General features: G+C 55.8%; 2 protein-coding genes across 18 annotated transcripts in view; one reads left to right on the top strand and one right to left on the bottom strand.

Annotated features, from left to right (window-relative positions):
* Nucleotides 1-5517, top strand: part of Arhgef11 (Rho guanine nucleotide exchange factor 11) — a 111133-nt gene extending 105616 nt beyond the window's left edge. For 9 of the 10 annotated variants that reach the window (XM_058571868.1, XM_058571871.1, XM_058571869.1 and 6 more), the window contains 6 exons: nucleotides 783-986; nucleotides 1264-1626; nucleotides 2567-2662; nucleotides 3504-3751; nucleotides 3936-4125; nucleotides 4612-5517. In XM_058571868.1, coding sequence (XP_058427851.1) covers nucleotides 783-986; nucleotides 1264-1626; nucleotides 2567-2662; nucleotides 3504-3751; nucleotides 3936-4125; nucleotides 4612-4664 — 1154 coding nt within the window. In that variant the 3' untranslated portion in view covers nucleotides 4665-5517. The remainder of the gene's footprint in view (nucleotides 1-782; nucleotides 987-1263; nucleotides 1627-2566; nucleotides 2663-3503; nucleotides 3752-3935; nucleotides 4126-4611) is intronic. The other variant, XM_058571873.1, reaches the window with a different exon arrangement.
* A 1633-nt stretch (nucleotides 5518-7150) lies between these two features.
* Nucleotides 7151-18654, bottom strand: Lrrc71 (leucine rich repeat containing 71). 8 transcript variants are annotated; one of them, XM_046421806.2, is made up of 15 exons: nucleotides 18334-18647; nucleotides 14958-15107; nucleotides 14527-14655; nucleotides 14319-14394; nucleotides 14029-14106; nucleotides 11574-11642; nucleotides 11235-11394; nucleotides 11078-11161; nucleotides 10903-10992; nucleotides 10089-10238; nucleotides 9822-9915; nucleotides 9368-9456; nucleotides 8147-8258; nucleotides 7693-7811; nucleotides 7151-7430 (listed from the first exon to the last, which is right to left on the bottom strand). In XM_046421806.2, the coding sequence occupies exons 1-15, from the start codon at nucleotides 18491-18493 to the stop codon at nucleotides 7314-7316; spliced, it is 1677 nt and encodes a 558-aa protein (XP_046277762.1). In that variant the 5' UTR covers nucleotides 18494-18647; the 3' UTR covers nucleotides 7151-7313. The 8 variants fall into 8 exon arrangements, 4 of the variants coding, with proteins under 4 accessions (XP_046277762.1, XP_046277761.1, XP_046277763.1 ...); XM_046421805.2 differs by having other exon boundaries at nucleotides 8147-8261; XM_046421807.2 differs by lacking the exon at nucleotides 7693-7811 and having other exon boundaries at nucleotides 7151-7385; nucleotides 8147-8261; nucleotides 18334-18651.

Here is an 18654-nt window from a genome sequence, read left to right on the forward strand (position 1 = left end):
AGAAACGCGGGGGTGGGGGGCGGAGTAGGGGGAGCATGGGAGAGGAAGGTGGACAGACCAACAGACTGAAGACAGTGTGCACCAGCTCACTTGCCTAGACTCCTCCTCCCCTGGTGACAGGGCTAGTAGCAGAGGAAGAGAGGAGCAATGTGGTCAGGTCCAGGGGCCCTTGGGCTTTAGCCAGGGATTGCTGCTAGAGAGCAGGTGGCATGTGGAGAACAGGAAGCATTAGGATGCGGGGCAGGGTGGGGGCGCAAACAGTTAAGGGATAATTACTGGGATGGGATGAGGTGGGCAGTTCTCAGATTTCTTACTGAAAGTTTGTATGTGAAATAACAAAGGATCTTGGGTTTGGAGAAAAATCTTGGCTCCCCAGCTGGATCCCTTTTCTGTTTCCTTCTGCTTAGAACGTTCTTCCTCCTCACTCCCACCCTCCATACAGCTAGTGATATCTCCTGTCACTGTACAGTTTCAACTGTGGCACTGCTGATGGGAGCCCTGCACTGGCTGTGTGTGGTCATCACCTTCTAGCAGACTATGTAATTTACTTATTCACTTAGTTATTCTGTGACCCTCCCAACCCCAGGCAGAGGTCTTTGTTCTGTCTGCTGATGTATGCCAAGGACCTAGGACAGTGGCCGGCCATAGAAGGGGCTAGGTCAACTTCCATGGAACCTATCAGTCAGTGTGCCCAGCCATTTGGAGCCACAGCTGGCCATGGGCTCACCCCATCTTTTCCCTCTCTTTTACTCTGCCTGACATCACCCTCTCATCCAAAACAGGCACTGGATCCCAGCAGAGAGTCCAGGGGAAGCAGCCCAGGCCACCAGAGGATCCCGAGCAGGAGAACAGTACAGAGGAAGAGGAGCCGGGTGCCATGCCTCACCTTCCTGCATCCCTGGATGGAAGGAAAAGGGACCCCATCCAGCTGTCCCTCCCAGGCCCTCTGTTCATAGAAGGGCTCGCTGATTCAGCCTTGGAAGATGGTGAGTGCCTTAGGAACCTGCTGTGATCAGCTCCTGGGTCCCCAAATAGCATGGCCCATGTGAACTTCACTCTCCACCTGCTCAGGGCCTCCCTGGCTGTGCTTGAGGAGAGAGAGGCAGAGACACTGGCTGGTTGGCTGGAACCCGCCAGCTTCCCTGCCGCTGTGCTGGTGGGAGCAGGGGGAGTGGCAGTGCCGCGCCTGCTCTGCACCTGCCCCCACTGCTGGCGTGCGTGCGTGGCCCTGCCTGGGGAGCCATCACCCTGTTTTCCCTCCAGTGGAGAACCTGCGGCGCCTGATCCTGTGGAGTCTGCTGCCAGGACACACTGTGGACACTCCAGCTGTTGGGGAGCCCGAAGATGACCTGACGCCTACCCCTTCTGTCATCAGCATCACCTCTCACCCCTGGGACCCAGGCTCCCCAGGACAGGCTCCTGCTGGGGATGATGGAGACAATACCCAGCTTCCGGGGCCAGAAGGGGCCCAGGCAGAGCAAAAAGACACAGCGCTCTGTTCTCTGGCACACCTGCCCCCAAGGACCAGAAACTCTGGCATCTGGGAGTCTCCTGAGCTGGATAGGAGTCCACCTGAAGAGGCTCCAGGCACAGAGGCAGCAGGAAGTTACAAAGTTGTAAGAAAAGGTAAAATATGTGAGTGGGTCCATGGGAGACAGGCAACCCACTTTTGCTGGGGAAGTGGCGAGTCTCACGCAGCTGCTTTCTTTCCCTGTTGTTCCCTGGGTACTGTGTGATCAGAAGCTGGCATGGGTCCTGGGGGAAGGACAGAGAGGATGTGAAGTCCCTGGAGTCGGACAGCTCAGGTCCAAAGCATTAGCTCTGCCATTTGATGACTGCATGACCTCAGACAAAATGCCAATCATCTCTGAACTCTGTTCTGTAATCTGTGAGGACTGCCTGGCACCAGTCAACTACCAATAAAGTTCCCATTCTTCACCCACCTTCTGCTCCTAAGGAAGGATAATGAGCCTTCTTCCCAAGAGCCTTAGACTCTTGACAAGGAAGACAAGGGCAGATGTTTTTGCAGCCAGCCACTCACTCCAGATAGCAGTGGTGAGAACAGCTAGGAGTAGAGGGACTTCAAGACAAGCTGGGAAGACCTCGGAGAGCAAGGGGCTGTGGCCAAGTAAATAAGGTGGTGGGAAGGGCGGCCCATGGACGGCTGTGGGACGAGGCTAGCTGCAGGGGGCTGAGGCCAGGTCTGTGAGGTCAAGGCGAGACAGCCAGCTGCCAGAAAGAGGAGGCTGAACTGGGGCATGTGGCAGGAAGACAAGTGAGGTCTGTCACCCACAGGGCCTCCTGCCCCCTCCATGCCTACTCCGCCTCCTGCTCCTGCCTCTCCTGGGTTTCTGGGAACTGACCTTCCTTCTTCCTCTTGGTGAAGTGGTGGAAAGTCCTCCGCAGCCTCCTGGGACGGGTTGTGGGTGATCTTGTGTTCACTTTGTTCTTCCCCTTTCTTGTTTTCTGCCACCCCCACTTCTTCCCTCTCCTCCTGCTCTCCCTTCCCTGTTCTTGTGTTTTGGTCTTTCCTGTCTCTGTGGTGGTGGTGGTGGTGGCGGTGCAGCTGAGGTGGCAGGCAGCAAGGTTGTCCCTGCACTACCAGAGAGTGGCCAGTCCAAGCCTGAGCCACCTGAAGTGGAAGGCGCATCACAGGCTACGGGTAATCAATCACCTTCTCCTTGAGCCACAGCCAGGCCAGGCTGGAGCAGGGGACTGTGGGAAGAGCTGGACCTTGGGTATCAGTCCCCACCCAACACACGCTGCCCTACACACTCACTCGACTGTCTGGAATGGGCGGGTAGCAGCGTGTGGGCTCTGAAACAAGGAATAGATCCCACACCATCAAGTCCAGTCTCCGGCTCTCAGAAACCACTCGCCCAGAGCTGTCCAGCCCCCTTTCAGACCATGGGCTTGGCACCTAGACTTTTGAGATACGAGGCAGGAAGTCTGAGTGCCCAGGGCCCTGGCACTCCAAGCAGCCCCACCCAGCCCCCCGCATGCCACTGTGGGAACAGGCTACTCAGCCTCCCAGGTTCTTCAGTGCTTACCCATCCTGCTGCCTTCAGGGACCCTCTGCCATCTTCCTCTGGCTGCCTCTGACCTCGGATGGGTCAAGGTGCCCACGTGGTGAGGTACGGGACAGGGGCAGTGTTGAAGTTCATCCACAGAGCTTAAGCTGAGACAGGGTGAAAAAGATCCCTGCCTGCTCCCCTTCAAAAGAATCTAAAACCAGCCCAACATCTTCCCCTTCCCTTCAAGAGGGGATGGGAGCTCTTCGCATTTTCCAAAAGAAATTGTGGCCTTGCCCTTCTCCCTTTAGTTCACCACTGAGCTCCTTCTCCTGGCATGTGGCCAGCCTAAGCAAAATCACCATCTAGAGAGAGGGGTTTTACAGGCAGTGTGGGGGCCACGTTCTGCCTATCGGCATGGGAAACAGAGCGGGAGGGTGGCTTAGATGTGTCTGTGTGCCTCCTAATCTCTTTCTCTTGCTGCGGGAACAGGGAACTGTTTTTATGTCAGCATGCCAGCAGGACCCCTGGACTCCAGCACTGACTCTTCCGGGGCGCCCACAAGCCCCTCCCAGCCTGATCGCCACCCTGGCCTGCAGACACAGCCTCAGCCCCAGCTGCAGGGAAGCAGTGGAGACCAAAGACGCTCTAGCCGCTCTCCCCCTAGCCTGGCCCTCAGGGACGTGGGCAGGATCTTCCGCACCATTGAGCAGCTCACCCACAAGCTCAACAGGCTCAAGGTGAGGGACGCATTCCCTAGGAATGAGGTCTGTGTCTTCCTGGCCTCAGTCCACCCAGCCACATCCTTAAATCACAGTCCCATCCCCAGGGCCCAGCCTGGATTAGGGAGTGTGACACCTTCTTCCCCCAGCGGCCTTATGAGTGGAAGGACTCTAGCAGATCTTGCCCCTGAAACTCTTCCAGGACATGGAACTGGCCCACAGAGAGCTACTGAAGTCCCTTGGAGGAGAGTCATCTGGTGGCACCACACCTGTGGGCAGTTTCCACACAGAGGCAGCCAGGTGGACAGACAGCTCCCTCTCACCTCCAGCCAAGGAAGCCCTGGCCTCCGACTCCCAGAACAGCCATGAACCAGGGTCCTGCCCTGAGGACGGTGAGTGAAGCCAGTTCCTGCCTCGGACCTACCATGAGGGAGGGGCCCAGCAGCTCAGGAGGAAATGGCCAGGGAGTGGGAGAGGTGTTTGCAGCGGTCCTGTTTCCCCTTGAGTGTAACCCACTCGTCCCCTCGGTTTCAGAAAGGGCTTTTTTTAGAGAGGCCCACAGAAGTTCCCTAAAGGTGGGAACCAGAACTGAAGCCTTGTGCTCTCATCAGATGGTTCAGAACCGAGCAGGTGGGCCAGAGACACGTCCCAACTCAAGAAAGCCAAGCCCCGACGGCCTGACCTAGAGGCTTTGGGCATGGCAAAGTGGGGCTCGGTAGATACCCCTGTTCAGGCCGGACAAGAAGCCAAGACTGTAGAGAAGAGAGCTTTGTCATGGTGGAGGGCCCAGAAGGGTGAACCTGAGGAAGCAGGTGGACAAAGCACAGAGGTGGGCACCTCAGGCCTGGCCAGCTCCTCACTCTCACCATCCCCTACAGGCTTTGACGCCCCGCTGGACGATAGCGCCACAGACACATCACCTGGACTGTAGCCCTCCAGCCTCCTGTGGAAAAGGCCATCGAGGAACCGGATCAGCCGAGGCCTGGGGGGCTGCATGTTGCTTGGTCTGCTCAGAACGGACTCAAGTTCCAGTGTCTTTTCCCTCCCTTTAGCCCACCCCTCCGAGGCCTTTGTCTCCTGAGCATGCTGACCGCTTCTGAAAGACCCCCGCTCAGAGTACGGGCGAGAGGAGGGGAGGAGGCTGCTGTATGAATGCACTTTCTCCCTCCCCTCTCCACAGGCCCCCCAGTGAGCAGGGCGCCTACCCCTCCTCTTTGTCACTTTGGTTTCTTATAAATATGTATGTATTGTATGTGCATCCTTGCTGTTGTAAATAACTTGACCTTGTTGTTTCTGTCCCTGGAGGGCTGGAGGTGGTCATAGAGGGACTGCTAAGGGAAGAGGGGCTTCACTGGCATCTCTGGTCAGCAACCAGGGTCAGGGCTGAAAGCAGAGCTAAACCAGACCGCACACCACTGTCCCCCAAAGGACAAGAAGGTCTCCTGGCTCCAGCCCCACTTAGCTCCAGAGCCCCTCCTCCAGCCTGGTGCTGAGCTCCCCCTGCTTCCTACAGCTCATCCCCAGCCTCCCTCTGTAGAAAACCCTGTAGCAGGTACGGAGCTGAAAACGGACCCCAGGAGAAGGGCTGGGGATTTGAATACTGGAGACCCTGAATTAATCCAGGACCATCCCAGGGGCCACTGCAGCACTGGCCCCTGTCCTCACTCCACATCCCACTGAATAGAATATACACACTGTGCTGGGTGTATATATACCTACATATATATATATAAATATATATATAAATATATATATAATATATAAAATATAGATATGGAAATGACTGTTTTGCTGTTAAGATAATGTATACTCTTATTTTCTTCCTTTCATGGTTAAGATTTTTTTTTTTTAAGAAAAGTTAAATATTCTTCAGTTGTGGTGTGTGTGATTCTTCGAACTACTACCCTAAAAGGCTCCCTTGAGGCTGGCCAGGAATGCAGGGAGGGAACTGAGGCAGTCCCCCTCGCCCTGAAACCTCCACATCCAGGCCTTACCATGTTTTCTCCCAGAGCTGCAGATACCTGCTCCCTGAACAGAGGCTGGGCAAAGTAAGTTATAGTTCCTGCACGCAAAAACCTGGGGCTGGGTTATGGCTCAGTGGTACCGCACTGAGCTGGCACGTGTGGGGCCCTGGGTTCCATCCTTAGCACCACATAAACAGTAAATACAGGTACTGTGTCCATCTACAACAAAGGTGCAAAAACATGCTAAACTCAGCTGGGCACTGTGGCATGCGCCTGTGATCCCAGCAACTCCGGAGGCTGAAGCAGGAGGATCACAAGTTCAAGACCAGCCCTGGCAACTCATACCCTGTCTCAGTGGTAGAGCACCCCTGCTTTCATCTCCCAGTACCAAAACAATCACAGCTCAGTTTACACATACAAAGTGCAGGGGACCCCAGGGAGCCAGTGAGCCACCCTCATTCAACAGCAGGAATATAAAACAAAGTGGCGGCTCATCTCAGGCCTGGCCAGCTCCCCCCACCTGCCATCAACTGCCACATCACCAGGACTAACCATCACTAACAATAAAGTATGGAGATAAAGATAAGGGCTGAAAGAGGTCCTGGAACTTCAGAGGCCTTGGGCAGGGGTAAAGAGAAGCTGGCCTGGCTGATCAGCATCGCGTATGGTAAGGTGCTCTGTGTGGGAGCTCAAAGAAATGGCAGGTTATTCCTGGAGACAGGCAGTGGGGGCCAATAGAGCAAGAGGGATGCAGGCGCTCGCAGGGCCCTGTGAAAGCCAAGGCCACACACCAGGTGGGACGGCAGTTTAGGGTGAGTAGAGGCAAAGTAGTGAGGGATGTGGAGCAGGTGCAGGCTACTCAGATGAGGCAGGTGTGTGACCTCTGTACCTTCTCAGGAGGCTCCCCAGAAGCCAGTCCTGTGCTCTGGGCACATTTATTCTCAGTGGAGGTGGCACTCCAGGACAATGTTGGCCCATGCCAGGACCCTCACAGCTGCCTAGTGTCTCTGGTTTCAGTTGCTGACTACCGTGTTTAATGCCCAACCTTCACTGTGTAGGTGTTGATATACTTAGCAATCTCTCCCAGGTGGCTTGTCCAAGACTTCGCACTTTCTTAAACTGGGCCCCGGCCTCTTCCAAACCAAACACGGGGCCGGTCAGGTCAGAAAAGCAGGAGGGAGTATGCTAGGGGCCTGGCCTGTTCAGTTCCTCCCCGCCTGTCTGCTCCTCCCTCTCCCACGGATGACATCCGTCACCAAGCCTAAGTCTTTGCCTCCGACACCAGAGGTTGAATGCAGCTCCTAGCAAAGCACATCTCTTCTGGGAACACTGGAGAGGGAGCGGGCTACCTGGGCAAAACCTAGCCCCCAGGAGCCAGAGGAGTGACTCCCTGGCTGCCTGATGTCAGAGGGACTGAGATATCCCCAGCAGAACTGCAGACTCATTCAAACCATCACTGTTCTGATTCTGAGTATTTCTGGAACAAAGTTTACAATGTCAAAGAAAAGTACAGCAATAGACTGTTAGTGGTCCCAGGTCTCCCCTGGAGAGGTCAGTCCACACAGGGCCAGGAGGTGCTTCTGTGGCCGAGGCTCGGGGAAGACTGCGGAGCAGGGCTAGGTAGGGAAAGCCACCACCTCCTCCTCCCTGATCTTGGTCTTGATGGGGTCTCTTGGCAGCATCAGCTCCTGGATCGTAGTATACATGGGACACTGTGGGTCAAAGCAGTTTTTCTAGGAGAGGAAAAGGAAGAGTGACAGCTGACAAGAATGAAAATTAGTCCTCTGGGACTAGTTAATTCTCAGAACTGGGGGTGTCGCCCAGTGGTAAAGGATCCCTGGGTTCAATCCCCTGTACCAAAGCGCCACAGGGAGGGTCAGAAGTTATGTTGTAATTAAAAAAAAAAAAAATGGGGACTGCAGACCTTCCTTGGATCAGGAATCAGGAGGGAGAAGTTGCCTGCAACAATGGCACGAGACAGGGACAGGGACTTACCGCCAGAGACAGCCACAGCAGCCCCACTGGGCCCTTGGACATGCTCTTGGACTTGAACTGCACCTGGTACTGCACTGTGGCCAGGAAGGCCTCCAGCCCCACCTCTGTGATGCGGTTTCCTGGTGGAAAGTACAGACTGTGCCTCTTACACCACCCGCCTCCACAACCTGGCTCCTCCACTGTTCATCCCCAGACTCACCCTAAGACCACCTTTCCCTGAGCCCAGCCCCCCTTATTCCTTGTCTGAATTCCCTCCACCCTTTACACCCCCTTCCCTCCATCTGCCTCTCAATATCCTCAGCCTCCTCCCTGACCCAGCACTTCCACTCCCTCCCTGGCCCATGCGAGACTCGATGCCCAACTGTGGGAGAACCAGGTACACCCCCAGGGAACCAGCATGGGTACCCAAGCAGCCAACCCCATGGCATGGGGCAGGGGAGGTCAGCAAACATACGGAGGAGGTTGAGGTGCAAAAGGACCTTGTTCCCAGGCATAAAAACCTTCCCATCCCGGTGCTCGACGGGCTCCAGGAGAGGGTTGATCATCTCAGTAGTTTCAGCAACCAGCTGCTAAAGTAGATACTAATTGCAGCAGAGGAGAGGGGAGCTGGTCAACAGGCATTCATTCATTCATTCAACATATATGTTTTGAGGGCTGGGGATGTAGCTCAGTTTGTAGAGTGCTTGCTTCACATGCACAAGGCCCTGGGTTCAATCCCCAGCACCACAAAAAAAGTCCAGGCTCTGTCCTTGGTGCTGGGGACACAAAGATAAATATACCCTCCAGAAGCTCTGCAGTGTCGGGAGCCAGAGAGTGAAACTGGAGTGCAGTAGAGCAGAGCACCTAACACAGGTAAGCTTGGAGTGCCATGGGAGCCAAGAGGTGGGGCATTTAGACCAGTCTCGGGGGCCAGGAACAGCCTCCTACAAGAGGTGGCTGGTGAGCTGACACGTGAAGGTATATAACACCTGGTGAGGAACAGGGCCAGCCCAAGACTCCGCAGAAACCAAAGTCTCGCTACCTCTTCTGTAAGAGCTTGTCTTGGTGCCAGGGAAGAATCCTAAAGTTGACCGGGTCCTTCCCTGCCTAGACAGTATAGAGCGGTGTTGAGGGAGTCTGAGGAGGAGACCCTCAGGCAGCTGACAGAAGAACTGGGAGGTGCTAAGTTGGCAGCCCATGATGATCGTGAAGCAGGGAGCAGGCTGATCCAAGTTGAGAGGGAAGACCCAGGGGCAAAGGAGAGAGGGTCTGGAGGAGGAGCCGTGCCGAGGGGGGGTGGGGCAGTGTCATGACTGCAAAGTGCCCTGGGAGCCGCTGAGAGGGCCAGAGAGAACACATTTTGCTCCTTACGCAAGTGTGCAAGCTAATGGTGGGGGTGGTGATGGTGAGCGGGTGGCCTTTAGGGAGGCAGCCTCCGTTGGGAAGACAGATCAAGATGTGGACTACTATCAGACAAGGAAAGGAAAGGGAGAGGGGGTGCCCAAGTTGGGAGGGGAGAGGGAAGCACTGAGCCCATTATTCCCAGAGAGCAGGCCCATGGTGGAAAGGGGGAGAAGAGGACCACGTCTGAAGAGAAAGTGGCCGTTGCCACAGTACAGGGCTGAAAAACCCCGTTCTGGGAGGAGCTGGGGTGGAAGCCCGGGGAAAGCCCAACCCCACCTCTCGGGCAGCTCACCTCGGACTCCAGAAGAATGCTGCGCTTCTCCTTGCTCCCCACCTTGGTCCCTTTCCCCTTGCTTTGCTTCTGCTCAGGGATGGTGACCTCTGGGCCAGAGAAGGAGCGAGGCTGCACAAAGCAGATCCCTGATACCACCCGCTCCCCAGAGGGTGGACCAAGTGAGGCCCACTATCAGAACTTTGGGTGCAATCAAGGCAGCCGGAAGGGGCCCCTTAGGTGGGTACAGTCCTTTGCTGAGGACAGGTCCTCAAAGGTCCAGCCCCAAAGAAATGAGCCGTCATGATGTCTGGGCCATGGAGCCCCCCACATCACCCTGCTGTGAGAAGGAAAAAGAGAGAGGGAGAGAGGCAAGACCAAGTCCTGGCAGACACGTCCAGGCCAAGAAGTGCCCTCGCATCCAGCCCAGCGCACCCTCCCGCAGGGAAGGGGCCCGAGAGCGCCTCACACTTACTCCCCTTGCCTGACTTGGCAGCGTCTTCTTTCTTGGGGGCTCCTTGTGTGGGCGACTGTCCAGACCCTGACTTCTCCTCCTTCTTGACCACTTCCTGTAGAGGAGGAGAGGAGAACAGAAAGTCCCATCTCCCAGGGAGACGGACAGCAGGTGTGCTGCAACTTGAAAGGCCCCCCTGGGCCTTCTCCCTTCCGCCCCTCTGAACAGCACCCACATCCTGCCCTGTCCCCCCCCAACACCCGGGCCGCCTGTCCCCAACACACCTACCCCTGGCTTCTCCTTCTTCTTGCTCAGGCCCTTTGGGGCTTTCATTGCCTGCATCTTTTCTGACTTGTCCATCAATGCAACAGAGGTCATCCCCAGCGCCTGAGCCTTGTCACGGTCTGCTTTGAAGTCCCCATGTCGAGAGGAGGAGGGCTATGTTGACAAATGGAAAGGGGCAGAGGAAGCCACTGGAGCCCGCCAGCGACAGGGAATGGAGGAGAAGCCCAAGCCTGGGTAGCAGTTGGGCAGACAGCACCCCACCCACCGCCCACCTTTCTTCCTAAATGCTGGAAACATTCCCCTGATGTTCTTTCCCCTGCGTTGAGGAGTTTGGGGTGCGAAGAGCAGAGGTATGGGTGGGGATGAGCTGAGAGTCAAGGTAAGGGATCCCATACTGAGGGAGAAACAGAGTCTAGCTTTTCTTGAGCTAAGTGCCAGGCCCCATTCCAAATGCTTTACATGAATAAGCTCATTTAATGCTCCCAATCCTAGGAGATAGGCACAATTATTCCCACTTACAGATGTGAAAACAGGCACGGAGGGTAAGTAACATGTCCAAGGTCGCAGACTGGTAGGTATGTGGCTGAGCTAGATTCAGGTCCCAGACAGTCAATCTAGTATCCTTTCCCTCGACCCATACATTCTGCATTTGGAGCCCTCAGGCAGGGGCCTGGCGAACCCTAGTTAGACCTGTGCGCCTAGAGCTGAGCTTCGGAGAGAAGGACCGTCACAGTGCAGGGAGGGAGGACCGAGAGCGGAGGTCCTCCCAGCTGGGAAGCGGACTCTCAGATCGCTCTGGGGCTGGGGGGCTCCTCACCGATCGCGACCGCTCCTGCGTCCCTTTCTCCAGCAGGAGGCGCCGGCGCTCCACCACCTCGGTGTGTGTCAGCTCGAAGGGACGCAGGACCTGGGACGCGGCCAGCACCGTCAGACGCTGTCCTCCGGGAAGATTTGTGTCGGCCTCCCCGGCCCCAACCCACCGAGAACCCCACCTCGGCCAGCTTCAGAGCGCCCTTGTCCTGGATGCGGTTGTGAGCCAGGGACAGCCAGAGCAGCGAGCGGTTCAGCCGGAGCCCCTGCGGAGGCCGAGCGCTGGTGAGCCGCGGCGCCACCTCGCGCCGAGCAGCCCCCGCGCCGCAGCCCACGCACGTCTGCCAGGTAGCACGCGCCCTGGTCCCCGATGTGGTTGAAGCCCAGGTTGAGCGAGACCAGGGTCCGGTTGCAGCTGTGCAGCGTGGACAGCGCCTGGCCCAGCAGCTGCGCCCCGTGGTCGTCGATGTTGTTGTTCCGCAGAGACAGGTGGGCGATCCTGCAGCAGAGAGGTCGCTGCAAACACGGGTGCCAGGGGCGCTCTTGGGAATCAAGACCAAGGAGCAGGGACTGGGGACTCCTGGGGGAGGTGCTGGAAGGACATGGAAAGGTGGGGGCTAAGATGGCTTGGAATGAGGGACAGAAAGTTGGGGGCGCGGATGGGGCAAGGAACCTCACGGGCTGTCCGGCGCCATGAGCTTGTGATATGACTGCTTCGGCAGCGGATTCCCCTCCAGAGACACTTTCCTAAGGTGGGAGAGATCCAAGAACCAGTAGGTGCCATCGAGGCCAGGCAAGAAGGGGGGTGGACAGGAAGTTGGGATCTCTGGAGAGCAATCAGGAAACAGAGCCAAAGGATACCGCCCCACCCCCGCCCCCATCAATTTAGAAAATATATGTGATACTTCCTCGGACTAAAAACCCAGGAATGTGGCCATGTGAAAAGGTCATTCCCCAAAGTTGACCTGTGGTAAGGTATTCTCTAAGATGGCCTTCAAAAATCCTCAGTTCCTGGTAGTGAGGCCCTGTGTAATGCTCTCCCCTTTAGTATGACTAGACCCAGTGAATCCCTTAAAATGCACACAATATGACAGAAGCGATGGTATGTCACTTCTGAGTTTAGGTGACAACGATGATGGCTTCCATCTTGGTCCTCTCTGGCACTGTCACCAACTGCTCTCTCTTGAGGACACTCAGACAGCCTCTGGAGAGGCCCAATGAAATCAGTCACATCAACAAGCTTGAAAGCAGATTCTCTGCCTAGCTCACCTTGAAATGACCACAACCAGTCAACAGCTCCTCTTCCACCTCAAGACTGACCCTGAGCCAGAAGCACCCAGGAATCTACACCAAGATGATCTCAGGGACATTGTTAAAATAAATTCTTATCATTTTAAGCCACTAAATTTGGGGGTTACTTTGTTACACGTAGTAATAAATTACTACATGACCCCTATTCAGGGTAATAGCTTTTCAGAAAAAAAAAAAGGTCTTTTTCCTAAGTCACAACAAAAAATTGAATCAATGTCTAGAAATTTCTCTATTTAAGCATTTTCCAGGATCTTTTTATAGCATCTTCCAGGATCCGTAATATTTTCCCCCTTAGTACTGGGGATTGAACCCAGGGATGCGCTACCACTGAACTACATCCCCAGCCCTTTAAAAAAAATTTTTTTTTGAGACAGGGTCCCCCTAAGTTGCCCAGGTTGGCCTTGAACTTGTGAATCTCTGCCTCGGCCTCTTGATCCACTGGGATTGTAGACATTCATCACCATGCCTGGCCGTGATCTGTAGTTTTTGCTAAGTCTTGTAGGCTTCCTTGTCTTTTCTCATAAACTGAATTCATTTTTTTAATATTTATTTTTTAGTTGTAGTTGGACCAATACTTTTATTTCACTTATTTACTTTTATGTGGTGCTGAGGATTGAACCTGGGGTCCCGCACGTGCGAGGCAAGTGCTCTACCTCAAAACTGAATTCATTTTTAATTATTTTTGTGCTGGCATGAATTATCCTTGCATAATAAATTCCTATGGTTCTTTCTTTGCCAGCTAAAGTGTTTCTAGTTCCCATGATGGAATGAAATGTATGTTTCTTTTCTTTTCTTTTTTGTACCTGGAATTGAACTCAGGGATGCTTAACCACTGAGCCACATCCCCAGCCCAGCTGAAATGTGTGTTCACAATGTGCTACACAAAGACTGCTGGGAGCCCCACTGAAGAAGACAAAGTCCAACGGCTGGAGTTGTGGCTCAGTGGTAGAGCACTTGCCTAGCAAGTGTGAGGCACTGGGTTCAATCCTCTGCACCACCTAAAAACTAATAAATAAAAGGTACTGTGTCCATCGACAACTAAATATGTGTATGTATAAAATTTTTAAATAAAAAAAAGAAGACATAGTCCCCGTCCTCAACAGGAATGTCCATCCCATCCCCAAGAGGAAGTCATGGCAGCGCTGTGTGTATGTAGCACTGAAGGGAATGTTCTTTGAAGCAAGAAAAGTCAAGGGTGCTGTGGAAGCCTTCTGAAGGGGCCAGCAGCAGAGTGAGAGCTCTCCTTTGCACACCAAACCACACCTGGAGTCACACTAGCTCACCACACCCTCACCCCTTGCCACCCCATCCTCACTCCTGCGCCTTCCTGTGCAGGAATGCCCCTTCCTAAAGCCTGGCCTGGTTTGCACCTAGTCCTCCAGGGCTCAGCTCAGTGTCACCCTGGAAGGCAGCCTTCCACCTCTTCCTGCCCCTCACTCATAAGGTGGGTGGGCTTCTTCCTGCCACCCCCAACCACCCCTCCCCCTGCACAGTCCCTACACTGCCCTGCAGTATTTATTCCTGAAGCCTAATCGTGGGCTAGGGAACAAGAGAGATGGCTTGGAAGGGTAGAGGGTAGCAGGACTGGCAGAAACGGAGTGAGGCCCAAAGTTTGGGCTGTTTGGATACTGGTGTAGGCTGAAACAGGACTTCTTGTCCGTTGGGAGTTTCCTGATCCAGCACACACTGGCAGAGCCCTGCTTTCCCTGGGATGCCACCCAGGCATATGAGGGCTGGGACTTGCGACTTCTGCACCCAAACTCCCCATCTTGGCCCACCCAGCCAGACTCCCCAGGCGTGGCGGCCTCTCCCCAGTGCTGACCTGAGCGTGGATGAACAGAGAGGCAGGAGGGCGATGAAGGTGGTCAGGGTATTATCGGTCAGCCCCACCTTCCAAAAGCTGAATGGGCAGGAAGAACAGAAACAGCTGGAGGTCACCTGCTGAAACCCCTACTCACAGTCCTTCCAACCACACCCTTCCTTGCAGTAGTACCCTCCCAGTTTCCTACAGTCCCCGGGGACTTCAGCAGCCCTCTGCTCTCTCTTCCAAGCCACCAGGAGCCCCAGTCTCCATAGCCCTCCCCGCCCCCCCTCCGTCCCCAGTACGCTCACTTGATGGCCTGCAGCTGGCTGAGCGAGGGCAGACATTTGGAGAAGATACCCAGAATCCGGTCCTCAACCTTCCAACCTGCGAAGAGAGAGGAGGAAGGTGCCGCGGGGCGGGGCGCGCAGGGACGGGGCGCGCAGGGACGCGGCGCGCAGGGACGGGGCGCGCAGGGACGGGGCGCGCAGGGACGGGGCGCGCAGGGACGGGGCTCACCGCGGATGTAGATTTCCTTCACCGCTTTGCTGTCGTCCAGCTCCAGCTCCACCTGGATCGTGGGCCGGAAGAACACGTATTTGCTTTCCAGGCTGTTGAGGCTGCAGGACGCCGACAGTCGCTGGTCGTCTAGAAGGCAGGGTGAGGAGGGAGAGGACAGCACCCATGCCCCGAGGCCGGGAGACCCTCCACAGACCGGCGGGGGCGAAGAGCACCGCTGACCGGGGCGCAGTTTCTCTGGCCAGGCCAGGCTCTGCCGAGACTTGGAAGACGGACGACACCCCGCCAGCTCCCCGCCGCGCCGAGCCCCTGCCCTGGGCGTGCACAGACACCCACGCCACCTGCGCCCGCGCCTTTCCGCCCCGGTGCGATGGGAGGCTCGCGATGGACGGTAGCCCTGGCAGGCACCTCTGGGCGCCACAGCCACTCACCTGAGGTGGGTTTTTCTGACATGGAGGCCGAGGCGGTGAAGGTCGGGTGGGGGCGGGGGCGGGTGACAACTTTGGGGAAGTCTGTGTAGCCCAGTCTCGTGCAGAGCTCCGCGAAATCAGTCTCCAGGACCCCTGTGCACTGGTACTCCTCTGCGGAGGGGGAGAGCGCCCGCCCTCAGGCTTCAGCGCCCGCGCACCGTTAGAGGGCAGCAGAGAGCCTCCACCCCTCCAGGGACCGCCCCCAGGCCCGGGTTCCCACGCCCTCAGGCCTGCGGGTGGCGCTGCTCTGAGACCGCGGTTTTGGTTTGGTTTTTGTATTGAACTGGACCCAGGATCACTTAACCCCTGAGCCACATCCCCAGCCCTGTTTACATGTTATTTAAAGACAGGGTCTCGCTAAGTTGCTTAGGGCCTCGCTAAGTTGAGGTGGTGAACTTGCGATCCTCCTGCCTCAGCCTCCCGCGCCGCTGTGATTACAGGCGTGCGCCAACGCGCCAGGCCCCAGACACCTTTTATGTGCTGGTTCCTTCCACTCACCCCCTGGGCCAAGGAGCTTCCCTGGGAGAGCAGTGTGCTTCCTTCCACAGGGTGTCCACAGCCCAGGCTCCACCCTGTCTTCCTTCCCTGCAGGGACTGCTGTGGACACTCACATAAGTCCAAGCCTTATGTGAAATCCCGTCCCCCCCCCCCCCCGTCCTCTCCCTTATATGTACAAGGAGGTCTAGCAGCGCCGCATGCTTGTTTAACAAACACTGTATGGCATTCCTAGTGTTCCGTGCTGTTCTAAAGGCTTTAGAAACATTAACACATTCCTGGGTTACATTAATTCAGATATGTCCACCTTGTCTGTCCCGAGGGCTCTGCAAACCTAAGGTGACTGAGTCCCCATGAGATCCCTGCTGTTTTCAGTTCTCCCAATGGATAATCCAGGAAGAAATTCATGGAGATGGAAGAGATGTCCCTACCACGTGCCACCAACCTGGAGTCCCACGGCAACACCATCCAGGCCAGTAGCAGCAGGTGCTGCTGGAGGGAGTGGGGGGACGCTGAAGGAAGCTGAGGCTGACCTAGAACTTGTCATCCTTCTGCCTCAGCCTGACTAGTGGCTGGGATTAGAGGGGTAAGCCAGGAGCCCGCCCTACCTGGGATCCCATCTTTAGAGCTGTTTTTAAAAGTAAGCCCTGTTATAAAGACCAATGCCGAGAACAGTTGAAAGCAAGTGGTGAAAGCAAGAGCTCACAGCAGGGAGACGAAAGGATGTGAAAGGTGCCCTGGAGGGACTCCTATGGCCGAGCAGTAGGTAGCCTGCCCCTAGGGTGTGGAGGGATAGTGCAGTGCGATGCAGAGAAGTTTGAGGCTCCTGGGTTCAGTGGGGAAGGGGTGAGAGAGACACGTTGTCCCCAGGCACAGGCAATGTCAGCCCAGTGCACCAAGTGCCAAGAGAAGGCATAGGGAGGTGGGGGTGACCCCATCAGACAGCCTCTCTTCATTCCCAGGCTGAAAACTGTGCGGAGGGCAACCCCTTGCTTCATTATACACCGTTTCTCAAGAACAGAGATCATCAAACTTTAATCTTTTTACAAAGCACCAGGTAGACAGCCCGTTAAAACAGCTTCCTGGGTCCCATCCCCGGAGATTCTGATTACATGGGTTCTCCCATAGAATTTCAAGTGACAGGGCTGGGGATGTACCTCAATAGAAGACAGCTTGCTTGCCTAGCATGTGACAAAACCTTAGGTTTAATCCCTAGCACCCCCCCACCCCACCAAAGGAAAAAGATAAAACCAACCATGCGATGGTAGAAATGCATTTTAGTCAATGGTACCCTACTAGAGGGTGATGATGGCTCCTCTCCTCCTCCCCTCCCACACCCCCTCTTCATGCTCCATAAGGACTTTGCCTTATAGCTTCTTGAAAAATAGAAGCTATTGGATAGGATTTTCTCTAAACCTATATACCTTCCTACATCAGCCATTGCACCCTACCCCATTTGAGCCCCACATCTGCCCTCACCAGAGCACAACAGGGTGCGACCGATCATGGTAACCTGCTTGTTTCTTTACCCAGGGTCCCCATGCCCTCATACCTCTGGGTCAAAGCCGTTAGGGATCCCGCACCAGCTCCTCCTTCTCCACATAGGGCTGTGTCCGAGTCCTCTCCTCTAGTTACACTCCCTCCTTCCTCTCTACTTCTCTCACTTCCCACGGCTTAACCATGCTGAGACATTAGCAGCTCCCAAAGATGCTTCTCCGCCCTGAGCTCTCTTCAGCACTGCAGACCCCCGTGTCCAGCTGCCTCGATGACTTCACCCCTTGGGGGCCCTCCTTGGCATGCCCCTTCCTTCCAGCTGTCCCTTCTCCAAGAGTGGCACCTCCCTTCACCCAGCTCCCAGTCCAGAACCCTGAGAACGATTGTTGCTGTGTTCCTAACTCCCCACCCTATCCAGTCCTTGGCCAAATTATTACTTCCACCCCGAGAAGCCTGACCCATCCACTCCTCTCCACCATTACTGCCTCCCAACTACCCCTGTTCCTGGACCGGGCTGTCTCCTAACCCATCTCCCTGAAGCTCTTCGCTGCCCCTTCTGCTCTATTCTCCATATAGCAGCCGTATGTGTGTGTGTGTGTGTGTGTGTGTGTGTGTGTTTAATGTAACCAGGGGATCCTATCCTATCTCCTATCTTGTGTTCCTTTCTGGAATATGCTTCTTCTCCGGCTCTCATACCCCCTCCCCTAACCCCACAACTAGCTCTGACAAGGAGATGGCACCTGGCAAGGTTAGACCATCAAGGCCTTTCCCAAGTTGTTTTACCTCCATCCCAGGGACAGCAAGTCCCTCTCTTACAGTAAAGCTGTCAAATTGTATCAAGGAGCCTTCCAATAAATTCCCTTTTGTGCTTAATTAGTTTGGGTTGGGGTTCTATCACTTGCAGCAGAAAGAGGACCTGTGAGGAGGGATTCAGGCATCCCCAGGCTGCGCCCCCGGGTCTTGTATCCTCTTCCCGCCCAAGAGGGTCCCAGAGGCACCAGCATGTGGGGGAGGGGTACTGGGGATTGAACCCAGTGGTTCTCTACCACTGGGCTACATCCCCGCTCTTTGTTTTACCAACAACACAACTCTAAGTTGTTAGAGGCTGACCTTGAACTTGCAGTCCTCCAGCCCCAGCCCCCTCCTTCCGAGTCGCTGCAATTGCAGGGGTGCGCCAAGCTCCTGGCTTTTACCATGTTGTTCTGGTCAGCATCCCGAACTAGAGTGGGATCTTCAAGACCACGTTCCACTGACCACCTCCCGAGCCGAGACTCGGAGCCCAGCGAGGCCAACCCAGCCACAAGTGGCGGTGGGACGTTCAGAGCCGCCAGCCCCGCCGCCAGCGTACCGGGGTTTTTGGGTTCCTCCTCGCCCACCGGCGGCAGCACGGCCGGCGGCTTCTCCTTGACCGAGCGCTCCCCCTTCTTGGTCGCCGAACCGGACGACTTCTGGGTCCCAGGACGAGGGGTCCTGGGTGAGCCTCCCGGCGCGCTTGGCTCGCTGGACATGCTGGCGCCTCTGGGACCCTCGTCCGGGCGGGAAGAAGATACAAGACCCTGGGGCGCAGCCTGGGGATGCCTGAATCCGAGGTCTGTTGAGGCCGAGCCTTCGCGTCGCTCTCCAGGACAACCGCGCGCGGCCGGCGGGCGAGCGGCGGGGGCAGTGCCGA

Source organism: Marmota monax, unplaced genomic scaffold, assembly GCF_021218885.2.
Source record: "Marmota monax isolate L192 unplaced genomic scaffold, Marmota_monax_Labrador192_F-V1.1 WCK01_AAM20220418_F8-fsc00108, whole genome shotgun sequence".
In the NCBI taxonomy this organism is placed as follows: Eukaryota; Metazoa; Chordata; class Mammalia; order Rodentia; family Sciuridae; genus Marmota; species Marmota monax.

Bases quoted from the DNA above. Each gene is read 5' to 3' on its own strand.
- Lrrc71 (XM_046421805.2), bottom strand. From the start codon at position 18,493: ATGTCCAGCGAGCCAAGCGCGCCGGGAGGCTCACCCAGGACCCCTCGT. The intron at 14,395-14,526 runs GTGAGCCCCGTC...CTCTCTTCGCAG, and splicing joins GAAGGAAATCTACATCCGCG to GTTGGAAGGTTGAGGACCGG. The intron at 8,262-9,367 runs GTGAGCTGCCCG...TATCTACTTTAG, and splicing joins GCATTCTTCTGGAGTCCGAG to CAGCTGGTTGCTGAAACTAC.